The sequence below is a fragment of the Lepeophtheirus salmonis genome, chromosome Z (assembly GCF_016086655.4).
Source record: "Lepeophtheirus salmonis chromosome Z, UVic_Lsal_1.4, whole genome shotgun sequence".
Classification (NCBI taxonomy): domain Eukaryota; kingdom Metazoa; phylum Arthropoda; class Copepoda; order Siphonostomatoida; family Caligidae; genus Lepeophtheirus; species Lepeophtheirus salmonis.
The window spans coordinates 7,378,296-7,405,422 of record NC_092584.1 but is presented as its reverse complement, the minus strand read 5'-3'; the positions used below and the strand labels follow the sequence as shown (position 1 = coordinate 7,405,422).

Sequence of the window (27,127 nt, the reverse complement as noted above, 5' to 3'; positions counted from 1 at the left end):
AACCGGCACCCCCTCAGAAAATAAATATCCGGATTATTTGGATACAATATTACCCGTGAAGAGTTTTTGCCCCCTTTTTTTGGGAAAAATGGTGGTATATTTTTCATTGATGTTTAGGGAAAGAGTATACGGGCAAGGGTATTCCCCGTACCTATCCCGTGTACTTACTACATGAAAATGAAAAGTAAGGATGCAGTATGATTTTGTACATTTTTTATAAGAAGTTTGAACACTTGGTTTTTAATAATGATTGTATTTATTATTAACTATTAAGACTCCGCCGCCATGTTAAATATTATATATTGTATTATAAAAAATGAGAGCGCGAGCAGGGGGGAGGTGGAAAGGAGAAGAGGGGTTCCCCCGGACGACAAAATTTTGCTAGAGGGGGGCTTCCTAAGGGTCAGGGGAATCTTTTTTATACGAACATGACCTTGGACTAGAGGATGTAAAATAATATCCTATCATATTTTCCTATCCAAGTGTTTAACTTATTAATAATGTTATTCGGGAAATACAAAAATGCGAGTCCAGAGGGAATATTTTTTTTTTAAATAGAAAGAAAGAGAAAAAGAGGGTTTCCCTGGTGACAAGTATTCTTTTTTTTTTGAATGACGGGCATGTTTGGCGAGTGTGCGATCTTCTCAACATAATAATAATAAAAATGTATCTCCCCCGTCCTTCATTAGTATAGAAAATGGTGTGTGTGTGTACCGCGCCTAGAGAATGTTGAATGTACTTTTTTTTTCTTTTTGTGAGATTCTTCTCGTTCAAAAATATTATTATTACATAGCGGGAACTCCTTTTTATTAGGATCTCCCTTCTTCTTCTTTTGTTGTTGTTGTTGTTGTTTTTATTATTATTATTATGCTTCTGCTTGTTATTTTTCTTCTTCTTATTATTATTATTACCATCCTACCGGCCAGCGTTTTCTCTCCACTGCGTCAGCTAACTTTTTTTTTTTATCCAAGAAGAATAAACACAGAAAAATCTACAACTTTTAGTACTACAACAAATCGCGATCATGTGTGATGGCGGTCGCCATCCCTTCAAAAAACTAATAGACTCACTTTAACAAAATATATACATAGTAAATGATTAAAAAACTCGCCGTTTCATCATATTAGTAATAATAAACTTAGTGACCCTTGTTGCATGACTGCGTCATCATACCACGTGATTTCTGCTACTCCATTTATTTACAATAAATATATTATAATAACAATACTAAGCAAAGTACAAGGATGAGCTCCTCCACTACTACGACAACGACAACAAGTCCGTCCAAGAGGAATAGTGTCTATGAATTAGGTAATGTTCATATTTATTATTTTTTTCCATTTTGAACGTTACTACCTGTGAGTTGTGATTCTATGACGTCAAAATTGTTGTTTTTAAAGAATCTCCCTTTTATTATTATTTTTTCCCTTTTTGACAGAGAGAGAGAAGCTGTGGAAGGGGGAGGGAAAGGAGAGAGAGAGAGAGAGAGAAGATATCATCCCCCCAAGATATGTTAATATTCTCCTTTTTGTAGTAGTAATAGTAAAGTACAAAAAAAAAAAAAATGTCAAGGTTTGTGCCGTCATATTCTATCAACCTCTTCTTTTATTCCCCCCTTTCCTTTTGCAAATTTATTTTTTATATACTATAAAAAAAGAGATGTTCACTTATTCCCCAAAATTTTATTAGTCATTTAATATTACATATTTCTCCTCTTCTTCTTTGTCTCTTTTGTTTTACAAATATTATTAAGTATTTTCATTTTGTAAAGTGCTTTCGTCCTGGCGAAAGACAATTTTACTTCTTTCGCGGTAAAATAAATCTAATTTTACTTATATATGTACAACAAAATATCTCTCATTATTGACTTACATCCTTGGGCTTTAATGGAGGGGCAACGAGGGGGGTTGTAGAAAGCTTTCTACCATTTCCACAAAGAAGGAAAATCCTTTTATTATTATGAGAAAGCGTTTTTTTTGGCACTGTGTCTAAAAAAATCTACATATATATATATATATATATATATAAAATGGGAAATCCATGAAGTATTAGAGAGATTTCCTTAAAAAAATAAACATACAAAAGACTTGGGGGGGGGGAACTTCCTTCCTTGTGCGTGAGTGTGTGCTTTCTTCGCCACCATCACAAGTCACGCTTTTTTAATGCAATTATGACTCCTTACTCGTGTACGTGTAAAGGCGACGGCCTGTTATTCCTACTTTTTGATAGCCAAATGCATAATTCTTTTTTTTTTTCATAATAAAAATACTAATACAATTATTAATTCGTCAATCCATGTCGTATTCTATACTGTGCATATATAAAAAGAAAGAGCCGGCCCGCTCTCATCATCATAATAAAACGCCCGCCCGTACACATTGTATGGGACGAGGAATTTTTCTTTTTTCCCTATTTCTGCAAAAATAACAATAACAAAAACGCAATCCCCCCTCTTCTTCTTTTTTTCGTGGCCGTCTGCGAAAAAATTGCATTGAATATTTATTACTTATTATATTATGAAGTAGTAATGAGACCCACACGCTCTTTTTCTTATTTTATTCACCACATCAAGAGGGCCAGGCTGCTATTATATGCAAAATTGTACATAGTACTTGCATAGTACATAAGGTAACTACGAAGTAATAGAATAGTTGTGTATGTCTTACAAAAAAGTGGTCAGAAACTACATATTTTTGACGAGAAAAAGGGGAAAAAAAACAAACAAGTTCAGTATAGTAGTGATTAAGTGTTTTTTCTTTTACACAAATATATATTTTGCCATAAAAATATTATTAATAAATATGTTATTGTTTACTAGCCCGTTACATAACTGATAATAAGTATCTCCTAAACGGGAACGCTCAAAATGAAATATTATTAGACAAATGTCTCTTTTGTGTGTTATTATTCCAGTTCTTCTTCTCTTCTATTTTTTTTTCTCCTTCTCCCCCCTCTCAGCTCATCATCATCAGATTCTTCCTTTACATGTGACGCCATTATTTTTTTTAGAAAGTGGGGCCCTCTCTCCTCCCTCTCTGACGTCATTTACGAATAATTATGATTCATTTAGTAGTCACAGTTGGAATATATATATGTTATGCATACTTATTTTTAAATAATTCGTGACTATAAACGAGAAGAGTGATCGTCGCATGTCTCTTTATTTGTGCCTCTTTTAGTATTTCCTTATGTACACTCTATTTTTATTAGTGATATTTCTGGGTATACTTAATAATTATAATATTGTAAATTGCTCTCCTCTCACAAATCCTCCCCACAAACACATACACACATCAAGATCAGCGGCAAGTTTGGCTGGTTGAGTCAACGGGTAGTCTTTGTGTCTCCTTCAGACTTTCCTATCTGTTAAACTTAAATATTACGCGCAAATATATATATATATACTAACTTAAATGTATTTATCCTTTAAAGCCGTTTGTATGCCTTGCTCTTTTTATTATTGGCATTGAAAATCCAAGTATGTATGAGAACATACATAGTTATTGACTCTTATTTTCGTATGTACTTAGTTAATAGTTACTTGCGAGATGGGGGGGGCGAATTTTTCAGGCGTTCGTAATACTTATGTAGTATTGTATAATAACATATCATCATGATACTAAGTCTAAAGAAATAGAAAAGAAAGCTTCTTCACTTTTATTTTATTTTTTGCCAAAGTTCAATTGTCTATTTATAAACGCCCTTTACATTCATATGATGAATACTCGTACGTCAAATCCTTCTCTGACTGATTTAAATAGAAAAATTGACCTATGAACAGAGCAGCACTCTGTCGATGTTTGAAGTGTGTTATTGAAACAGATAATTTATATATATTTGTATATGGTGTGCAAGTTGTAACTTGTATAAGTAAATTGTGGAACTCGAAGATTAAATGAAGCGTTTTATATGAAGAATTTAGAGGTTACTTGTGCTCTGGAAAGTGGAGTATATTCTTTAAATGGTTAATATAATATCCTCTCAACATAAAAATAAACTTGGACAAAAATTTAAAAAAAAGGATATGCTCTTAATTTTTTTTTTTTTTTTTTTTTTTTTTTTACTTCGAATATTATATAGATACAGCCTAATATTTGAGTCAATTATAAGCTTATTATTCAAACTACTGGTACGAGTTAAGATGCATTAGGTTTTTAACTCATTTAGAACCTTTATTTACTTTCAGAGACGTATATTGGCCCTGACATGGCCTTTCCAGGGGCGTCCGTAGGATATATATATTTTTTTTTTTTTGGGGGGGGTTTTGAGAAAAATAATTTCAAAAATCAAAAGTTGTTTACAAAAAAAGATCATTTTTAAGGAAAAAAATATCAAATGTTAAATTTGATAGGAAAAAAAAAAAGAAAATCCATTACTGTTCACAAAAAAATTCAATTATTAAATTTTATGTTCTCCTCCATAGTTTGCCCGAAGAACTTTTCTTTTAAGAAAATAAATGTTTTAAAAAAAAATTACACCTATTTTCCCGTAAAATTTTTTCATTCTGACCAAAAATAATTCAAGTAAAAAGCAAAAATTCCTTAATTTGGGCCTCCAGCCCACCCCCTTCGGACGCCCCTACTTTCAGATACAAATATAAATTTTATTGTGAAGATCAAAGAGTTAATAAGAATTATTTGTTAATAAAAGTTGACGATGATTTGTTTAAGAATAAAAATTTGATCCACACTCCATTTTGAGATAAATCATTCTAGCTTGCTTTTGTGTTAAAGGACCACGTATATATGATGTAATTTTTTGATGAAAATTACTAATGGAAAAGACATATTCTATGCACATAATAAAGTTCAAATGTCCACAGTTATTCAATTACTCGTAAATACATATTAAAAAAGTCAAACAAGGCATTCTAAGATTAATAAATTGTGACTTGTTCAATCTCCTTATACAAGTTGTAACTTGTACACAATATATTCTATGTCAGTTTGTACTACTACAACATAGATAAATTGATTCATACTGCCTATAATATATGATCATTTGACGTCAGAGAGAACAACGCAAGAGCATTTTTCTTGGGACAAAGTACAATATTTCTCATAGTTGTTATATTATGTAAATATGTAATTTCATAGAATAAATAGTTTGAAATGAGTTGCGGTTGATCCGTACTTCTCCTTCGGTCATTTGAGGAGGGGGGGTAAGGCTGGAATGAATGCGAAAAGGAATTTTGAACTAAACTTTTGACTCTAGTCAAAAGTTTTATTATATAATACTACATCGTACATTAGGATTTTTCCTGTTTTTTTTTGTTTTTTTATCTTTCTGTAACAGCTAGAGAGACGACACCAAGACACACATATCTATTATATATACTATTGATAGAGATAAAAATAATCTCTACACGTTAACACAATTCTTATTATCAACATACTCTATTCAACTTTCTTTCTATTTCAGACTCACCACCCATGAACAATATGATTCCTGCTCTGGAGCCCCGATGGGAAGAAAATGAAGGGACTTATAGACATAAAAAGTTTAAAAAGGCTGCCTCTTCCGTAGTGCTTGCTTCAAGCTCTTCTTCTTCGACAGCCATAATTACTTCCTCTATTTCTACACTCTCTTCAAATTATCCTGAGTCAGAGCCTTTATTATTAAAACATAGTGCATTAAGTATGGTCAATGGCCAGTCCCTATATTCCTTCTCACCGCTCCAGCCACCTTCCGCTTCTAGTACAAGTACAACACCCTCTCCACTTCCTTTAGAGTTCGAAGGGGACAAACGAAGAAAACAACATTTGTGCCCATACTGTCCAACTGCTTGTGCTAAACCCAGTGTGCTTGACAAGCACATTCGAACTCATACAAATGAACGTACGTAACTTCTAATTATCAATTTTATATTTATTTGTGGTGTGTGTCAATACTAAAATAATCTTGAACATAAATCAAAACAATTCAGGAAATTCCTATTGAATTTCATTATGTTAAACAGTATGTAATATATGTTTAAGCCAAATATGGACTTAATACATTGATCGCGATGTGTACCACATGTGGCGCACAAGAACTTTTCCAAACTGGCGATGTGTACCACAGTTGGTGCACATGTGGTATTAAATAACCTTTTTTATAGGGTCATGGATTACATATTGCTCAAAATTTGTATTAAAATGTTTTTTGTTTTTTTTTGGACATGTATTCGAGTTATACTCCTGGAAACTAATTTAGAAACTCTAAAAGATCAAATGAAATTATAATTTAGACTCGGTATAATATGTCTGCCAGTTAGAAATGTCATATTTAAACCTACACTACGATCATGGGTTAGAAATATCTAGAAATGTTTAAGCTACCAGTATATAGAAACTTTACTCGATTGATGAGAGCTAATTCATTTCTCCAATATGGTCTTATAAATTAAATATTCTTGTATTGTGAAGAAGAATGTTTGCGAATTTAGCATCAATTTGCTGTGATTCCTCCAAATTATTAATAGTTATGTAATTTAAATAACTATTCTTATTTATTATTATTGAAGAATACAAATCACATTGATCCTTGATTGCTTTTGTGTTGACCAACCAGACTTTTATTTATTTTATGTTTAGTAAATCGCAATTCCCTAATTTGTCCTTCAAATTTTCAATGACTGTAGGTCCCTTTCCTTGCGAACCTTGTGGATTCGCCTTCAAAACAAAAAGTAATTTATACAAACATCGAAAGTCACGTACACATATTTTAAAGTTAGAAACTGGAATAGATAGTTCTGGTGCGGAAATTGTGGCTGAGCTTGGAGAAAGTGTTACAGAAGAAATGGAGACAGTGGGGTCCGTTGTTAGTTCTAGCAGCAATGCATCTTCGAATCACCTTATTCATATTCAAAATCCTCATCATCGTCTCTTTCAACATCCAATCAATATGAAAACAGTAAGTTCTAGTCCAAGTTCTAGTATGCCAATTGTGGAGGATCGGCATCACAGAGGTGGGGGAGGAATTCCATCTACTGGACCACCTTATCCAAGTCAAATCATTTTAGTCTCTTCAAATAACAATAGTTCTCTTTTGCCAACTCAACAGTCTCTTCAACATATGCATCATGATTCCAATTCTCAATTAGTGGTTCAGCAACAACCCTCCTCACAATTAGCACCTGCCAGACTATCACGTCCAAATTCTATTCCTCAAAATATTTTACTGCAGGCTCAGCGAGTCCTTGTTCCAACAACAACCACAGTAAAATCCATGTCATCATCAGCCAAGCAACATCCTCCAGTTCAAATTCAACCTACAGATCTTTCATCCTTCAAACCTACTGGACATCCTCAGAGCCTTCAACAGCGAATCGATAAAGTTATTAGTGAGAATCAGGCTATCGTGGAAACATTAGACCCTCTATGGCCTCGGAGATATATGAGGCAAAACAGTAAGGATGGAGCTGAAGAAAAATCCACTAATCTTAGAGGGAGTCGTAAATATAGCCTCTCTTCTCCTACTTCTCTAACGAGTAGTAATACTAGTAGCTCAGTGATCCCTACAACCATTGTTGTATCTAAATCTTCCTCTGCTGCTAGTGGTGGAGACTACTCTATTCGATATCAAAATTACTCCCCTATGCAACCCCTGAACTTATCAGAACCATCTAGAAAAAGGTCTTTCGCTCAAAGTGAATCTAATAATACTGCTTCAACGATAACTGCTAAGTCCGTGAAAGAACTTTGGCTTAATAGTTGTAGACAGCCTTCAAAAACAGTTGTGAATATGGAGCAACAGCTGGAAGTGATTGCTCAAAATTTCGAAGTTGGAAATGCCTTTCATCCACAAAATCCAGAGGGAAGTATGATCAAAGAACTATTGCTTAATACGCGGATCGCCAGCTCCTCCTCAAACAATGCAGCCTCCCCCACCACCAGTACCACTTCCTCCTCCAAGCTCAACCACCTCTGTAACAATTTCTAAGCAACAACCCCATCAGCTGCTCTCAAAGAAGAAGCTGTATTTGGTTTCATCCAGCAATGCTGCTTCGGAAGGAGGAGCCACTACAGTGTTTTGTAATCTATGCTCATCCACTATTAGAGGAACAGATATTGATACACATCAACGTTTATACTGTTCGAGTATTGCAAAAAAGTCAAGGTCCGAATCTCCAACGCACCATTCAACCCCACCCTCAGTCCAAAATGTGGACTCTAAAACACCTGGACTCCTACAAATTGCAGTTAATTCAAAAAAAATTATCAATAGTTCTTCAACCATAAATAATGTACCAGGGATTCCGACTCCAAATTTAAATGGTGTTCTGACTGGTATAAAATCTGGTTCGCCTTTATTTTCTTTACCAGGAAAGAGACCCCCTGATAGCCTACCACTACCAGTGTCATCTCACCTTGACAGCATTTCCAGAATTCCTCCATCAACTTTAACTCCAAAAAAACGGAAACTGATTTAAAAGTGGACATAGAAAACGATGGGAAGTTCCTTCGCCCCAGTTTCTTACCTTTGACTCCGGGAAGTTTTCGACCTAAAAAGAATGTGATGCAAATAGGGAATGGAGCTACTTTGGCTAGTCCAGAGACCCCACGTCCAAGGAAGTCTTATGTTTTGCAATATCAAAATGGAACAGCATATACATACTTGGGATTAAAGTCGACCACTCGAGTATATTATTGCTCGATATTTCGACCTCAGCCCATGTTTGTTCCCCATAAGCCACGATTATCCATGTACTCCAATTGGAGAGTCGTCTCCAAGGACTCCCATCCAAGTCAATTAACTCCATCAGTAGGGCTGGCTGCCTATAATTCTTCATATAAAAACAAATATGTAATTGCAAAAAAATCGGAAAAAGACTCTATGGTTATGACTCATTCATCTATGTGGAAAAAGAAACCTTCAGATAAAGGATCCGAAGGAAGCAGAATGAGTCATGAGACTCCTGGTCTCCAAGTATCAACATCCTTTACGTCTAATAAAGAAGAGGAGGTATGAATATTTAAACTTATAATTATTTAATGTACACATTATCACTCTCCTCTATCTTTAATTATATGAATTCAGTCAAATTAGTCACATCCCCTTTTGTCATTTGCTTTTTATTGTAACATGATAATTAATTGAATTTTTTATTTATTTATTACGGTTAAGTCGTGTGTACGTCAGTTTATTGCCAAATCATTTTGATGATTCATTCCTTAAAATAATGTCAATATGCATTTCTTTCAGAATGGTGGGACATTAAGGAGTGTAGAGGGTGGCTATAAAACAACCGATGATGACTATACATACGTCCGCGGTAGAGGTCGAGGGGGATATGTTTGTAATAGTTGTGGGATACGCTGTAAAAAGCCATCCATGCTTAAAAAATATTTACGAACTCATAGCAACTTTAGACCTTATATGTGTCAATACTGTAATTTTGCGTTTAAAACAAAAGGGAATTTGACTAAACATATGAAGTCAAAAGCTCATCATAAAAAATGTGTTGAACTTGGAATATCTGCCGAGGATTATTGCCAAGTCGATGAAACTTCTCTTGCAAAGAAAGTAGTTAAACTATTCTCTCATACTTTTTTTTTTGCCTTTTTTTTATTTATAAATATGACTTTATTTAAGTATATCTGCACTTACTACTAAAAAATATCCTTTGAATTCATAGGGCGTTTCAATGGCAAGTAGTCATGGAACTTTTCAAGCTGGAGACTCCGACTCTGATGAGGAGGATGTCGACGACGACGACAAAGATGAGGATGACCAATTCGAGGACGCAGAAGAAGAGCAAGAGGCTGCTCACTCTTTACTAAGTCTAAGTCATCAATTCACTTCTTCCCCTGTGGTAACAGATAATCGAGGCTTGACACCATCCTCACTTCGTCTTTCCGTTTATCCTTTTGTGTCCTCCACATCTGCTTCCACTACAATATCTTCATCTCAGACTCTTCCCCTCTGCCCCAACTCTATTTCCGAGCATATTTCTCGAAATACAAAAAGAGCAGGGGAGTTCCAGGATGAAAACCGGGGTGTCAAGTTTTCATTTGATAAAATCTACTTTCCACCTGTGTCATCATCAAATACTACTACTGTTACTTCTTCTGAGCCACATCCTCGATTAGCTCCTTCCCCAAAAGCTATTAGTACAACCGCTGGACTAATAGAAAATGTTAAAATAACTAGTCTGTCAAATGCTTCCAATATTCTAAGTCCCGTTACTCAATCATCAACCATCCTTTCATACATCAATAAAACCGTTTCTGCCATTCGTAAAACAACGGCAGTAAGTAATAATCTTGAAAGTGGAGAAACTCCGGTGGCCTTGCAAGATTACCTGAGGGATCAAAGCTACCACTTCAGTGCAGCCCAAATATGTTGAACGCGAACAATTAAAAAATATCCCTGACGCTCAATCTTCCACAACTGCTACTGTCTCCAATTCAGCTATTACTGTTGTTACATCCTCCACCGTTGATAATAGTAGTATTCAAAGAATGTACCCTATTGCAACTCTCAATTCTGCTCCTGGAATACCTAGAAATGTTGTGATGAATGTGAAAGACATTCCTACTTCTAAAGAAAATAACGGAATAATTACACCTCCAGAAATTGTTGTTCCCCGCTCATCTAAACTACCTATCGTTACTCAATCAATGACGACTGAAGAATCATCAACGACGGGTAGTCGAGACATCTTTCAAACGAATGAGGATGGAAAATCCGTGTGTGGTATCTGTCATAAAGTCTTCAACAAACCTTCTCAGCTTCGTTTGCACGTCAATATCCATTATTTTGAGCGTCCATTTCGATGTGATGCTTGTGCAGTTAGTTTTCGCACAAAGGGGCACTTACAAAAGCACAAACGCTCTGTTGGACATTATAACAAAGTTAATATCAATGCCACTTTTGGAGCTCCAACTACTGCAAACCCTAGGCCTTTTAAATGTTCAGATTGTAAGGTTGCATTCAGGATACACGGTCATTTAGCAAAACATTTAAGGTCAAAAATGCATATCATGAAATTGGCTCCGCCTCCCGCTCCTCCTCCATTATTGTCACAAAACAAACCCCGAAGGACTTCTCAATCTTCTCAAGAGGAATCTATGGATTTAGATAGAGTAAGTCGTTTGTTCTTTCATTGAATGTGTATTGTATCATTTTATATTTATTTTTTTCATTTTCTTTTGTAGAACAAAATAACAATTCTGCAATGTTCGAAGTGTAAATTGTCATTTAATGACATGAAATCCTTGCAAATGCATAACTATATGGAACATCAAAACAATATCATTGATCGACATCATAATCCCCCACCATTAAGCAATCCAACTATGGTCGTTATTCCACATATTCCATATCATGCACATTCCCAGAATAATGTACCCCTATCACCTCCCAAAAGGGTTTTCGAACATCGACCTATAGTAACTCACCGTATACCCCATGCCATTTCATCATCATCTGCTGCAGCAGTTGCTGCAGCCGCCGCTCAAGCTGCAGCAGCTTCATCTAATGTTCCACCTCGAGTTTCTTCATTCAGCAATTCATATTCTCAAAGAGATGATAAAACTTTTGACTGTGAGCTCTGTGGAATCTCAATTGTTGGAAGCAATACATTCAGTCAGGTGTGTACACTATTTTTACATGCTTATAATTATTTACTAATAATTACTTATTTCAATTATTTTTTAGCATTTAATGTCTCACGCATCACCTCGTCCCTACGTTTGCCCAGACTGTGATGCTGGCTTCCCAAGTACACGTCAGTTAGAGGCACATATGCAATTACATGCCAAAAAATAGAGAAGATTTTAAACCATGCTCTAAATATAATTTCGGAATCATCCATTCAAAATAATAATACTATTCATTTAGCTAATTTCTTTGCCCTGTTATTTCATACAGTTGATTATTATTTAGATAAATTTGAATGTTTGTATATACATATTTAGATATATACTAATAACCTGCCTGTGATCAGTTTTTTTTGTTTTTTTTTTGTAAAACTTTCTCCTTTTTATTTCCAATATTCCAGTTAGAAAATATATTTAAAAAAATTATATTACTATATATTACATCGTTAATAATTCTAAAATGAAATATATATATCTATTAAAGACGCAGATCCATCCTTCCTTTTATTTCTTGAACGACATAGATGATTAAGCTCTTTCCGTCCCTCATTTGTTGTTACACTGGACTAAGGCCATCTGGATGATATTGGTACATAATTATAGTAATATGAATTCGGATGAACGTCTATCGAAGATTTACATATATGCTGCGAAACCATGATGCGGATTATCTGTGCTGGCGAAACCTGGTGGTTGCATTTGCATAATTAAAGCTTTTGTCTTTTCCTTCCGCTCCTTTGCTAATCGACTATCCTGTAATATAAAAAAAGATTTGTAGATGTCATCATCTAGGATACGTATTATGTAGTTCGATATCAACATATTGAATATTACATAACGTTTGACATGGCGCGTACAAATTGAATTTATTTTAAATGAAGAATTTACAGTGTACTCATTTGGGACGTGAGTATACCTTTATAGGGATAGCAGTGTTGTGTCGGTCCTTAGAACTGTCGATCATTGGGATCGGTTCTGGGAATTTTTCATAAAAGTATCCATGGTTTATCAAGCCAAATAAGATACATTAAATATTTATTAAGATTCTTTCACATATCTTGCAAACAATATTTTTTTTTTCATTATAATACAATATAATAGTAAGATATTATATTCTTGATTTGTTATATAATTGATTCTATTATATAACGGAATTAAAAAAAACACCCTCCCTCATTTACGGCGATTTTATCTTCTTTAAGGACTGAATCTGAATCATCGATAAAAGCATAACCATCAATAAAAAAATCCTCCAACGAATATATAATTTATACTAAACAATCGAATAATGCCTCATTTATGTAGAATCCCCGCTAAATTTATTCTACTGTAAGCTATAAGTGAAGTGAGAAAATCGGAAGTTTTACTTAAAAGGTAAAGGTGCTATAGAGAATAGTGGATACTGACTGAAATATGAAAAAGAGATAATCAAATGCTAAAGAAGTAAAGACTTTACAAGGGTAGGCAACGTTTGGGATATGGAGTGCCGACTTCAACATTCAAATCAAGGAGTGTTCCACTATCAATATAATGGTAAAAAACACACACGAACTATGGAAATATGTTATGATTTGTGCGTGCCAGTGAATATGCCTCTGCGTGCCATAGGTTGCCAACCCCTGGTGTAGACTGTAGAATATTATTATTTTATTCGTTGAAATTTATTCAGGCTCTGTCCACTCTCACTCTGAATATCAAGTAAAAAAAACTAAATTCGAGGCAGAATACTTTGCAAAATAATAATCATAAATGATATGCTACTTAATCATTGAAATTTGGTTCAATTGTAGCTAACACATTGTTTTTGATTTAGCATAAGTAATTTGTACTAGACTCCAGAAATACCTGAATCAACAGATATATAACACTGGTCATCAAAATTTCAACTTGTTTTCATGAGGTTGTGCTCCAAATTGTTTTTATCTCGAGAAACATTAAAATGACATTTACAACCCAATGTTACTAGTTTTGTGGCATACGGAGGGCTTTTTAGAAAGATTTTTTCATGATTCAGGGTTATTTTTTCCTCTGAAAGATATAAATAAAGGATAAAATCATAAATTATAGTTTGTAAGTAGGCTGCAATTTAAATTTAAATTTTTTGAGAAAAAAATTCAAATATTAAAGTTTCTAGTAAAATAGAAAAACTCCCTAATTTTTTTTTTTTTTTTTTTTTTTTGGGGGGTTACAGCCCTCCAGCTTCCTCCCTGCAAACATTTGTTCCAGTGTCCTTAAACTGCAAGTCCAACTATCTCAAGTCTTTCTTTACAAGTCCTTGAATATTTCCATATTGTCCGGTTTAAGTCCTCAGAAAATAAAAGATATTTAAAAAAGTCAATATCAAGTTAATTAGAAATACATCGGACCAGTGCTCCTTTTCAGATTGTTGTGCTGTACAGACCGCTAGGTAAGCTAAATAGAAGAATTGTTTTTGTGACGTCAGAGCCGATGTGAAGAGTTCATAATATAATATTGTTTATTAATCGTTTTAATAGTGATTAGTAATTAAAAACAACTTCGGGAAACCGTTAAGTTCCTCCAATCGGAGGACAAAAAGCTAAAATTTAGATGATATTTTCAAAAGTCAATGAAAGGAGAACTTGATTTTTTTTTACTAAGGTCCAAGTAAACTCATTGTCAGGCGGAAGAAGTATGGTAGATAGAATAAAGAGGATATTATTCAGGGACTGGTACTCTAGTCTCTCTCCTCAAAAGCCTACAGGTACCTTCAGTCCAGTGACCTTCTTCCGGTTCCTTGCGTATCAACATTAAAAATGTGTACCCGTAATTTTAAAAGAACGACAGTGTGTTCAATTTTAAAAATTATTATAGAAATCGTCTCTCAACAATAAAAATCAAATAAATCAAATAAAAGTTGTGGGCCGGATCAACATCTTTCAACTATTCTATTTGACATATCACTAGTAAGAGATAATCCATTCCAAAATATTTTTTAGCTAAATCAAGGTATATATTCAGTTATTTTTTAGTCATCATATTTCGAGATGGATTAACATAAGGATCGATTGTAGTCTTAAGCTTTCAGAGGCCATTGTATAAATTGGATAACCCAACATACTTTTTTTAGTATTCCACAAGTGCATTTGATCATATTTCGAGCCACGTCCAGCTTATCTATCCATGATGGGGTCAACAAATAAGACGTTCCATTTTAGAAATCCAGGGATTCATTGTCTATGAGTATGATTCAATCATCAACTCCTGAACATTTACATAACCAACAAAACAGTTATGATTTCATGAAATATATTGAGAAACGCGAAGAAACAGTTTCTTATTTTGACATTTATAATGATTTATTTGGTATACCCCTTTGCATATATTTGATATTCCATTAAGTTAGATCTATGTATAACACTGAAGGCCTAGGATAAAACGTGATAATAAAGTCATTATCATTATGTCTTAGCATTTTTTTAATATATTAAATAAAAATATTATTTCATATCGTGGACGAATGTATGTGGAACTCTTCATATTGGAACACAAATTGACCTAACAAATTCAAGATTTTTAGAGATTGAGTCGAAAAAGTTGTTAAGTTTGTGGGTATTTTTGCATCTTGCAGTCGTGTATAATTAACCATAAATTTCTAAAGTAATCCATGACTAAACTATAAATTATAATATACAAATATGTACTTACTTTGTTGTTGTTTTTAAACATTTGATTCAATGACGATCAGTAAGAATTAATCAATAAACATTATAGTCAAGTAGTAGAATATATTTGCTGGTATTATGACCATTTTAAAAATAAATTATTTTTATCATAATTTGTTATAAATTCAATCGTCTAATCATTGAAAAAAAAATCCGATGATCTTTCCAGATATAATGAAAATTTATATCGATACTATTTCGATACGATGTTTTATTTTTCGCAAATAAATAATAATACTCTTGTTTTATGTCTCAAATTCAGGTTATATTTATTCTGGATTGATAAGTCCTTGGAAGGAACCAATTTACTTCAACTATGATTGTCCGGTTACAAAGGAGCTACCTTTGAATGTTATTTTAGAACTGGATTCGTATTATTGGAATGGTTTCTAATATGGGACCAAAAATATCAGTCCTTGGACATAATTAGGATTATCTACTGATAAAACATACCTTTCCTATCTATTCAACGAATATAAGAGTATATATGCGTTTGCAGATGTATCTCACTACTTGAAGTTACTGATAAACCATTTCATTGATCGGGGCTTCCAATTAGAAGATGGAACTCTCATTTTAATCGAGACAATTAGAAAACTATTACATAAGGATCATGAGGAGCTTCGAATATGTCATAAATTAAGTTCTGATCATTTAAATGTAGTTGGATGTACCAAAGAACAGGTTCGGCCAGCCGCTGAATTATTTAGACAGCTGGTGGTATTAGACTTTTAAATGAGGAGAATCAATCTAAACAGAAAGTTCCTGATTTCATCGAACATGTAGATAAATAGTTTGACGTCATTAACAGTTCCCGACCTATATCTAATAAAACTTTTAGATGTGGTTAATTTGGAGGAGTAAAAGGGAAATCTTCTCTCAATGATAAATGTGGTAGGAAAAATACAACAAAATTAAAAGGAATCACAATAACGAAATCATCCCTATGTAATGACATCTAGACTGAATTAAGATTACCTTTAAAATCCTTTTTTCCAGAATAAGATATATTGGACGAACTTACTCTCATCCTAATGTTGTAGAATCAATATAACAATTTCGTATAAACGTAATCAGTGGATCTGAAAAAGTTATTTTTGAAGATGCTCCAGTTAATTTTCAAAATGACGATCCCCTCTCATTTCATGATTCAACAAGTCACAGGGAGTATATTGAATGAAAAAGATTTAAGAGAAAATAATGAATTTATAACAGAGGAAACGTTCGAAGCCATTGAAAATTTTGATTTTTACAATATTTTTTTTAAAGAACTACATAAAGACCCAGAATCTTGTAGTAAAGATGAAAATGGAAACTACAATGTAGGAGATATGGTAAGTATTCTCAACAAAATCAACTGTCAGGAAGAGGGATTTATATACGTTTTGGGGTATGTAGCCAAAAATATCCTTCCCCAAACTCCAACATTAGGAATCCAAACCTCATATCTTAATGTTCCGCCTAGTCCACGGCTACAAACTCTATCAAGAAGGGGATTAATTCAACCACCTACAGAATTTATACACTTTTCAAAGTAAATGAAGGCGAATTTAATCAATTCAATGGTACCTATGTAGATACTAAACCATTTGTTATGGATAGACTGATAAAAAATATTCATAGTAAATGCCCTAATTAACCCCATGTAATTATCAAAATATTGTATATGTACCCAAAGATTTATTCCACTAAAATATATTAATACATTAAATTAGAACTGTATAAAAAAATAAATTATCTAGGAAAGTAAGAAATATGACTCATTTTGTCGGTTAACTTTTAAATTAATTAAAATCCAATTTTTTATTCTACTCTAATTTATTTTTATCGAAAGTTTTAATATAATTTTATGTATTTTTTATGTTTTCGAAATATTGATAATTTCCCTCTATAAAATTTTATTTTTAAAAACTGAAAAGCATTTTAGTCTTAATTATTATGATAAATCACTCCATAATTATGCATGAATTCCATCAATGAATTTAATAAAAATCGGGTTTGACGTCACGCTCCATTGACAGTAAAAGAAAAAAAAGCGTGGTGAAAGAATCGGTCCAAATATTTGATATATCTAATATCTTGTATTTCTAGTTACCTTGTCTTATATGGTGTGAAAAAATTTCAACGACTTTCGATTTTAAATCCAGTCGTGAGTCTTAGCTGTCGAGTGGGATTAAAGTCTTGAGCCTTTGATTGTACGGTTAAGTCGAGTCTTAAGTCTCAAGTTCGAGTCCCGGACATGATAATTATAGACTTGAACAAATTTCGAAAGAAATATGAAAACTGAAACTGGACTCTATAAAAATATCGAGAGACTTGAACTTGTGAAAAAAGATTTGAGACTTGATACCTAAGTCTTTGGACTCTATTTGGACTTGCAATAAAGGGTCTTTGTCCCACCTTTAATTATAATTACTAATTGATCCTTATCTGTGTTACATAATCAAATTCAAAAATAAAATGCTATATCTATTTAATAGATTACAATGGCTAGTTTTAATCTAATTAAATTGTAGATACGCTATGAAACAGCTTGTACACATCTTGGATATGTAAAATTGCGAGAAAACTAACTTTGTATAGGTATTTGCTTAAATCTTCATTATAACTTTTTTGATAAGGAACAAATATTGAAATATCATTTAATTGTCTATGTGTATATAGTTTTGCAAGATCTCCTCTCAACGGTAGCCATCTGTTTAATATTAGAGCGTTTCTCATCAACTTTTCCCTCCTCAGAGCAAAATTTTAAATTGTGAATAATTTTATTCCCAGTTCTTTTAATAATTTATTAAATAATATAATTTTATTGGCCAAAATTTATAGTATTGTGTGTGTCAGTCCTTATTTCTTCGGTCCAGTACAGAATCAGGACGGTTCTATCAGTCCTTAGGATCGGTCCTTCGGACTGTACTAGAACTGATTTAAAAAAATATGAAAATAAAGATGAGTAACGTCATCACTAGCTTTATAATTTTTAGGACTGGACCGGACTAAGACTGAACGGCTCATCAGTCTTCAGTCCTAAATAAGTATCGACACAACACGAATAAAGTATATTTCGCTGTCAGCTATAGATGTTTCTGCTTCTTTTCTCCTAATCGATGCTCTGGAGGTTGATTGGTTGAATAATAATTAGCTCCTTTTAAGCTGTGAACAATTATTGAATAATAATTTCATACTTTGGAGGAATTTGCTATCTACCAACTGATTTTGGTTCTATTTATTTTCGGATGAAAGGTTGCATAAATCAATAAAGGTAATGATGGCATGTTCTCAAAACTTTAAAAATACTGAATTGATTACAAATAAGCTTGTAAGTGTTCCTCTATTTTGGCGTGCTCTTCAATTTTTTTTCTCGTTCAGCGTTCATCAATTATTTCTGTTCTGTTCCTTGTTCCAATTATAAGGTAGTACCGTGTACACTGTACGACAGCAAATGACTACTTCTACTTTGATAGTGTCAGGGAGGCCTCATTTGAAAATAAGGTTACAAGATTTTATAAATATTACAATTCAAATGAGCTACAAATGACTAAAATCGGTTCATTCATTGTCGAGATGGAGGCCAAAAGGCAAAGTATAGCACAGCAATATTGTAAGAAAAACTGGGCCTGGGACTAATTGAAAGCTCCAGGAATGACCGGAACCTCCCTTAGGCCGTCGATGAGGTATCGCCAGACAAACAGACTAAGCTCCCAGTCTCTGCCCTGATGCTGGGAATCATGATATCGGACGGGGAAGAGGATGCCCTCGTATTGCTTCCCGAAATTCCTGAAAATTGGGGCCAAGTAGTACCAGGACGTCCTCGAGGAGGTGATCTTGCCCTGGGTGAAGTCAAACTACCCAGAGGGAAACTATATGTTCCAGCAGGACTCCTCTCCATATTTTTAGTGACCCATTTGCTTACATTCAAGGCAATTCCGCAAAAAATAATCAAGTCTACACTCCTTCTGTTATGAGCACACACCATTATTCAATCAGGCTTTGAATATAGTAGGAAAGGAAGTTAACTACTCAGGGATTAAATAATAATGACAACTGCTAAGGAAACAAAAATAATTTCTTCAGATTATCAATTCAAAAAATGGGTCACCTAAAAAATTTAAGGGATTTACATCACTGTGTAAAGTGACGAAAATCCGGTATATTTTTGACCTTGTCCGTTTTTTTGTTTTGAATCGGTAAACTGTCAAAAGGCTTTACCTCAGCTGTTGTCATGATTATTTAACTCCTCTTTAGTGAACATACTTTTCTACTACCTTCAATGATATTTAAAACTTGATTGAACATTCGTGTGTGCTCATAAAAGACGAAGAGTAGCCCTAATAATTTGTTGGGGGAATTATCATTATAAGTCCTTGTAGGACTCAGAGTAGATTTGAGATTCCAATTTCGGAGACATTCTTCAAATTGTCAATGTTGCCATGTTAATTTTTAGATTCTTTTTTAACACTTCCAAAATACACGCGATTTTCATCACTAACTACATGTAATCATATATAAATCATTTACGTTGTGGGGACATAGTCGATAGACTTGCTAACAGCATATTCATACATATTTTAGAAGAAAAATACACATCAGTTTGCCAAAAAAACATATTGTTCTGCTTAAGTATGAAGCTTCCTTACTTTCAAAAAAGAAATAACAATTGCATTTTGTAATATGATTACTTATAATATCTACTACATATTATATGCATAAGTAAAAATGAAACAAAACATGATAATCAAAAATTATATTAGTACGATTATAATTTATAATATATCTCATAACTCATAAATCACATTTTGCTTAATGTAATGCTACTATTACACATATTTAAATTTTCTTTTATAGACAACTAGTCATAGCATCTATCATCGTATACTTAATTCAATAATGAATAATCATCATGCAGTAGGTAGCTGTACATATATGTACACTGTACAGTATTCAGATAATATTTTTTTATCATGATTATAATATATACATAGTGAATTGAAATGTTGTAAATAATTAATCATCGTTAGAATTCCAAATAATATGTCTGTTTGTTTGTAAGGAGACGTAATCTAGAATAGTTTCATGACGTCGCAGATAATTCAAAGGATTTAACCAATAAGAATGAATCATAATCAAACTAAACAAATTGTTTGGTTAAAATTTTAGATTGAGGGATCTGGAGTAATAAATAGACTTTAATTTAATCTTTTTCAACCTTTCATCCAAAAGGAAAGTGAAAATAGGCTCAAAGTCAGTTATTAATTAGCCAATTCTTCCCAACTTTGGAATAACTATTGCTCAATGATTGTTGAGAATTGTATACAGTTTTTTAAAATGAGCTAATTATAATTCAACCAATCAGCGTTCAGAACACTTATTATGAGAAAAGAAGTAAAAATATCGGCTCCTGACAACAAAATAAAATGTATATTTTTATGTAGAGAGGTAACATAATGTTTTCGAATATTTAAAAAATAAATAAGAACCTTGTATGCATCTACTGAAGTTTCATTTAAATACACCCAAGGAGGCCTTTAGCGCCCAAAATATCTTATATTGAAAAAGATTATCACTTTTTTAATGGAAAAAAAGGCAGGAAATATTTCAAGCAACTTTTTTGTCTGTTAATATTTGATTTGGGGGCTTTTCTCTTCTCTAAATAGGCCAAAAGTTCTCATTTAAAGATTTATTTTGATGTAGAGCTATAAATGCACTTTTAAAAATTCAAACAAGTTTCGGAGCTCTGCTAGTCTTGCTAATAAGACTCACTTTTGTTCGATGAAAATAACTGCACATTTTTGAACAATCTTAGTAACACAAAAATTAAGAGTTTCACTTATGGATCGTTTGAAAGTAATTATTGCTTTTACTTTTGCGCTTTCAGTTTTTATTCATTTGTAATATAATCACTGTTCTATCATTAATTTTGATTAGTTTGATTTTTATGACTAAGTATTCTAATACAAAAATTTCATTTGATTTCAATTGTCTATCATGCATAATTATAGTTGAATACATTAAAAATACTCCTGAGTCATGTATTATCTTGACCTAAATTTTTGTCAATTTTTACATAATATCATCGTTATTTTTTTCGTATAAAGCATTTCTCTATTAAATTAAAATTAGTTAATTAATGAACCTATTTATTACGTGTACAAATTCTTTCATGAAACACATAAATAATAATATTACAGATTTATGGTGGAACAAAGCCATGTATTTGTAGGTTTAATTCCATATAGACAAGAGGATTTTAAGGTCAAAAATAGAAGTGCAGGGGCCTTTTCTGTCCTTAATTTTTTTTAAATTTAATTTTTACTTTCTAATTTTGTTTCTTTCAGAGAATAGATTTAGACTCTTTTCGAAAAAAAAGCTTAAATCTTCATTTAAAAAAATGCCGGATCATTTTATGCATACTTTTTTTTTCAAAGACCTATTTAAGAGAATGCATTCCAAATATCTTTTTCTATTAATATTTATTAATTTATTAAAAATTTACTCTGAGCAAGTTCCTTATTTATCACGGTGTTACCTCATTAACACAAAAATATAGTATGGTTTATGTTGTCAGCTGTCGATATTTCTGCTGCTTTTCCCGTGTTCTGAACGTGGATTGGTTAAAGTATAATGATTTGTTGTTAAGTGAACACTTTTTGACTTATTGAATTATAATTCCACAGTTGGGGATATTTGTCCCATAATTAACTTACTACCAACTCAAGAGGACTATATATAAGGCAAGGTGACTATATATAAGGTTTGTCGATAAGAAACTTACAACGCAGTCTGGTTGACGTTATCTGACATCTTTTTTGATGACGTTACAAAGGACCCAAGTTCAGTGTTACTCACTACTGATAAGTGTTAATTAATAATTATAATTTATAGATAAATAAAAAAAGCCGAAGGAGAATAAAAAAGTTGTGAACTGCGTAGAAATGCATTTAATTCTTATAGATTTAAATGGATCTTTTGTATCATGGATATGGATATATTCATACTCATCCACCCATCCTTTCCGTTCCTAGCAATCCATATTTTTTCCATTTGGATATCTAATACGTCTTCTGATCCTCTCTTCAACTTAAGTCAACTCTGCTTCGTCTTCTCCTGTAAGAAAACTATTTCATTTATAGTGTCCTTGATGTACATAATGCAGAAATGTATCGTCTATATGGATAATTATTTAATTTGGACACTTTAAGTCTGACTCTTGATTAGTGATTTCTTTATTACTTGTGAGTCCCTTTTGTGATCGGAAAACAATTAGAAGATTATTCTAGACTTCAAAGATAATGCTTTTTGTCTTTTTTTGATAGTTTTGTCTGCAATATAAAATTGGGGATGCTTTAGATAACTTGATTTCCTAGTATTAATATATATATATCTAAAGCAAAAGGTCAAAATTACAAGCCAAAAGAGGCTTATTCAGGACATCACGTTAGGTTATGTTTACAAGATAATTAAATTGAAATCTATTTTTTTATGTTCAAGATAAATAACAAATTAAGATCTTATTGTTAGTTTATGTTTTTCAAATGAGCATTTCATATTTAGTGCATAATATTCACTTATTCTTAATATATTATTGATTTTTTCGCTATACTGATGGTTATATTTATGTATGTTCTGACCTATTTGTTTTTTTAATTCAAAACAACTTTTAATCTTTTTTTTTTTAAATTAATTTTAGTACCGTAATCGTCAGAGGTTAAAAATTTACACTTTGAAAATAAAATACAATTATATGATGTAATAATACTGTTAGTTAAATAAACTTGAATTTCCTACTCAAGTGACTCCTCCGTGACGTCATCAAAATAGCCAGAACAATTGTAAACAAAAACAAAGAAATCTCTTATCGACACACCTTATATTAAGGTGACTATATAAAATTTAAAGTTTAAATACGATCCCTCATTAAAATCATTTTTTTGTACTATTCATGAACTAAATATATTTTTAATTACTAAATCGTAAATTAAACAATTTGTTTCAATCTTCTCAAATTCACACTTGCATTTTTTAGTTTAATTTAGTGATTTAGGTACTTTAATGTTATTCTTGTCATAGTTTTCACAAAAGAGACAATCAATTCCTTATGCAAACTAGGATAAAGTTCAACAAGAAGATCAGACAGCCTTTTAACAACGTTTGCTCTTTTGTCGATGTCGTCCTTATGAATACTGTGAAATTATTGGGAATTGATATTGTAATTCTTGAGGAAATTTCAATAATTCCTCCGAATGAATGGTAAAGCCTCCCCCGAGAAACAAGCATAGTACAAGAACTAGATGTTTGCACGTAAGGTTCTGTCTCACTTGTTTTCTGTGCAAGGCGTGGATGTAAAGATTTGATTTTTTTTTGGATTGGACAGCAATGTAGGCAAGGCCCTGATCTAAGCAATCACTTTGAATTCTGGAAGCTTTAAAACATTCTTGCTGGAGTATTTCATTTTTATTGACGTTTTGTGAATGCCAAAAGTATTTAAATTTTCAGAATGCTCCGAAACTTCCGAACATTCAATTCCATGTAATATTTCTTCATGTGATTCATTAGGCTGCTTAATTGCACACACAGAGGAGTCATGAGTCAAAGATTTTGTTACAACTTGGATATCATCTCTCAAAGCTGTTTGATAATTTTCATTTGCTTCTACCTCAACTGCTGGATTTCTCAGGAATAGGTTATGATGACTTTGTCCAAACATGATAACTTTTAATCTTCTAAGAGTCTTAACTGGAGACAGGTGCTCATTACTTCCTCTGAGGGACCAATTTGAAAAAAAATATTATCTAGACAGTCTTGATTTTAATATTTCTTCCACCAAAACCTTTCTTTCATTTTTTTTCTCTACTTCGATCTCTGTCACATTTTATTTGAGTGGGAAGGCAATTATTCCCTGGAATATTGTACGGTGGGAATGCACCCTTTTTCAATTTTTTTCAGTATTTCTATTTTAAGAGATTTCTTTCAAAATCCTCAGGATAAAAGTATCGTTCACACACTCGTGTATTTTTTATATTGACTTTATACGACCTCTTACACTTAGAAACCCAAAGTCCCTGGATCCTCAAATATTGCCTTGGGATACAAAAATAGTGCACATTTGATGGATTTGTACAGGTTGAAACAGCACACATACGACTATTATCTCTAGAAGAAGCCATAATTCTTGAAATAATATGAGGTTAACACTTAACACTATTCAGTAACACTGAACTTGGCTCCATAGTGACGTCATCAAAAAAGGTGCAAGTTTCTTATCGACACACCTTTTATACAGTCACCTTGCTACCAACTGATGTTAGGCCTTTTCTTCTATTACTTTTCGTATAAAAGGTTGCTTGATACAATATGGGGATGAAGTATTATATAACCATGTGTAGGGCCAGACTTAATGTCCACCTAAAACTGACATGGGAGATAGACCATATCAAATCAAGTTACAGTTCACATTCAAAATGGCTCATCCTGTATGGCAAGGGATCCATATTTTGTGAAACCATGTCTGCATCATTTTTATTTAATGTAGTCTAAAATAATCAAATTTTGTCTATGAGTAACGTGAGCTCTTGCAGTTACTTTGAGCATGTATGATTACTCAAATAACCATAATACAATGTTGGGTGAAGCATTAATATTTAACTCTATAACGCCATGAGTTTTGGAATAAAATATTTGAGCAATTTGACAATTTTTTGGCTCAAAAACTTCGTGGATGTAATAGAGCATGTACAAACTAAAAAGTTTATGGTAAGGTGGTGTGGTTTTCTATAGCCTGGGCTAATATAAACAAGGCTGTGCCTGGTTCCGGGTCAGTGGTTCTTTCGGCCCTGGTCTATTTTTTTTTTTTTTTTTTTTTACAGACTCACTTTGGTAACAGGCACTTAAAATAAGGGGCGTCGTTAGAAAATTTAGATCGAGGAAATTATATTAGATACAAACAGGGCAGCAGCTCCCTTATATGCAGAGTGCGTAGTGACCCAAGTTCCAGCTGGGACACGTTATATGGTTAAAAAAATGATTGTTTTAGAAATTTAAGACACTTCTACCTAATTTTAGAACTAAATAAATAATTTCCAGTATTTTGTTATAAAATATTACTTAATAAAAAGTTGATGAGGATGATACTTAATTAATGCACTGATATAACGCCAATATATTGAAGTGTAAAACTACTATAAATATTTTATTTAATATCAAATATCATTATATCTTACCATGTAGAATAAAACTGTGGATAATATATGTCCAAGGCAAGCAAATAATGCAAATGCGAAGGACCAGGATACATAATTGAAATTCGGATACAAGAGCCAATCTCGACTCCAGCACTCTCCTCCAAACGTAGATATCCCCAAGAAAATAAATACGGCTATATGTAAATGGGAGGAAATAAATCAATTATGAAATTTAAATCAGAAAAAGCTGAACGAAAATAACCTGTGCATCCATAGCAAGCCATAACAAATACGCAGAATTGGTGCTCAAACCTTAAAATGATTTTCAAGGGGTATCTTAAGAGTAAAGGAACCATAACAGTTTGCCCAAGAAATGAGGATATTAGGGCTAATGTGATGAAAAGTTGGACAACCATGAGCCAACCTAAATTATAAAATTAAAGGATTGAAATAGTGGAAGGAAAGGTTGCGTAAGTCATTAATTAAATCTTCCGTTAAAATCATATAGGTAATAAGTACATAAACAAATGTTATTAGGATTATTTATATACCTGGGAGAAGTTTTTCTCTAATGAGTCGATATTCCGTTCCATATATTGGATGACAGCCAGAAAATGCATAGTCAAACTGATAGTCTGGATGTCTAAATCTATAGAAACACATTTCCCACAGTCCCATATTCTTAAATGGACTCTGTGTCTCTTCCCATGATGCGAGCCAATAAGGGCTTGAAAAACTCATTAATAGAAATAATCCGGATATAAAACTACATATCGATCCGTAAAATAGAGCATCTGAAAAATATTTTAGAAAAAGATCGTTAGATCGTTGGGTATAGGGATTGAAACACTATTATAACACTAATATCAAACCAGATGTTTTGACTGCTTCTTCCTTATCTCGATTGTTGAGAGAGCCCAATGGGCTATTATTTCGATCATTGAAGAACATTTTTTAAAGGTGTTTAACACTCATAATTGTATAATTATTTTTTAAAAATATTATTTGTTTGGGCTCTTCATGAGGAAAACACTCAACAGGTAATACGAACGCTATACATCCAGGTATGATTTTTTTATTTTTTGAATGCAACGCTTGAATTCAATACCTTCTTACCAAATTGTTTTTTTGTATTAGATGATCCTGATGGTACATCTGATCCACCTTCACTGAAGAAATGTCTCCTCAACTTTTTCCAATCAATGAGCCCAAAAAAGATTGTACCAGTGAGATGCTCTCCTTAGGGACAATGTATCATCATGAGGATTTGAATATGTTTCACCTTTTAGAGATGGAATTGATAACACGATTGGATTGGGTCCTTGATGTTTTGCTTGTTGTTCTGCTTGTTTCAATAGTCTCGCATGACGAATTTCATGCAAATTTGGGGGGGATAACATTATCTTCCTTTTGAACAGTGTTAGGATATAGAACTCTCTTAGAAGTGGAGTGTCGCTGAACACTCCCTGAGCTAATTGAATTTCGTTCCAAGTCTGAGCGAAACTTTTCTTCATCAATGTCTTCTAATGAGGATGGCCCTATGGATGAAAAATTGGGGTAATCACTCTCAGAGCTTGATCTGTAAGGATTGACCATTTTAAGACTAATGGTTGATTATGTTCAAAACAAACTACCTGTCCAATAAACTTCCTTGCTTTCATTTCTATTTGTATGAAAATATCAC

At 32.8% G+C, this 27,127-nt stretch overlaps 2 protein-coding genes across 2 annotated transcripts; one reads left to right on the top strand and one right to left on the bottom strand.

Annotated features, from left to right (window-relative positions):
* The first annotated feature begins 687 nt into the window (after positions 1 to 687).
* Positions 688 to 12,074, top strand: shn (zinc finger schnurri). The gene is given in 9 exon segments (XM_071893792.1): positions 688 to 1,311; positions 5,422 to 5,838; positions 6,623 to 7,920; positions 8,359 to 8,946; positions 9,187 to 9,507; positions 9,620 to 10,329; positions 10,331 to 11,069; positions 11,142 to 11,576; positions 11,644 to 12,074. Coding segments are annotated over 9 exon segments (4,686 nt in total). The 5' UTR covers positions 688 to 1,244; the 3' UTR covers positions 11,755 to 12,074.
* Positions 11,959 to 26,498, bottom strand: pck (Claudin superfamily protein pickel). Its single transcript, XM_040726338.2, has 5 exons — positions 26,316 to 26,498; positions 25,995 to 26,237; positions 25,706 to 25,867; positions 25,483 to 25,637; positions 11,959 to 12,338 (listed from the first exon to the last, which is right to left on the bottom strand). Exons 1-5 carry the CDS (start codon positions 26,392 to 26,394, stop codon positions 12,222 to 12,224), a joined length of 756 nt encoding a protein of 251 aa, XP_040582272.1. The 5' UTR covers positions 26,395 to 26,498; the 3' UTR covers positions 11,959 to 12,221.
* Between the last annotated feature and the right edge of the window lie 629 nt (positions 26,499 to 27,127).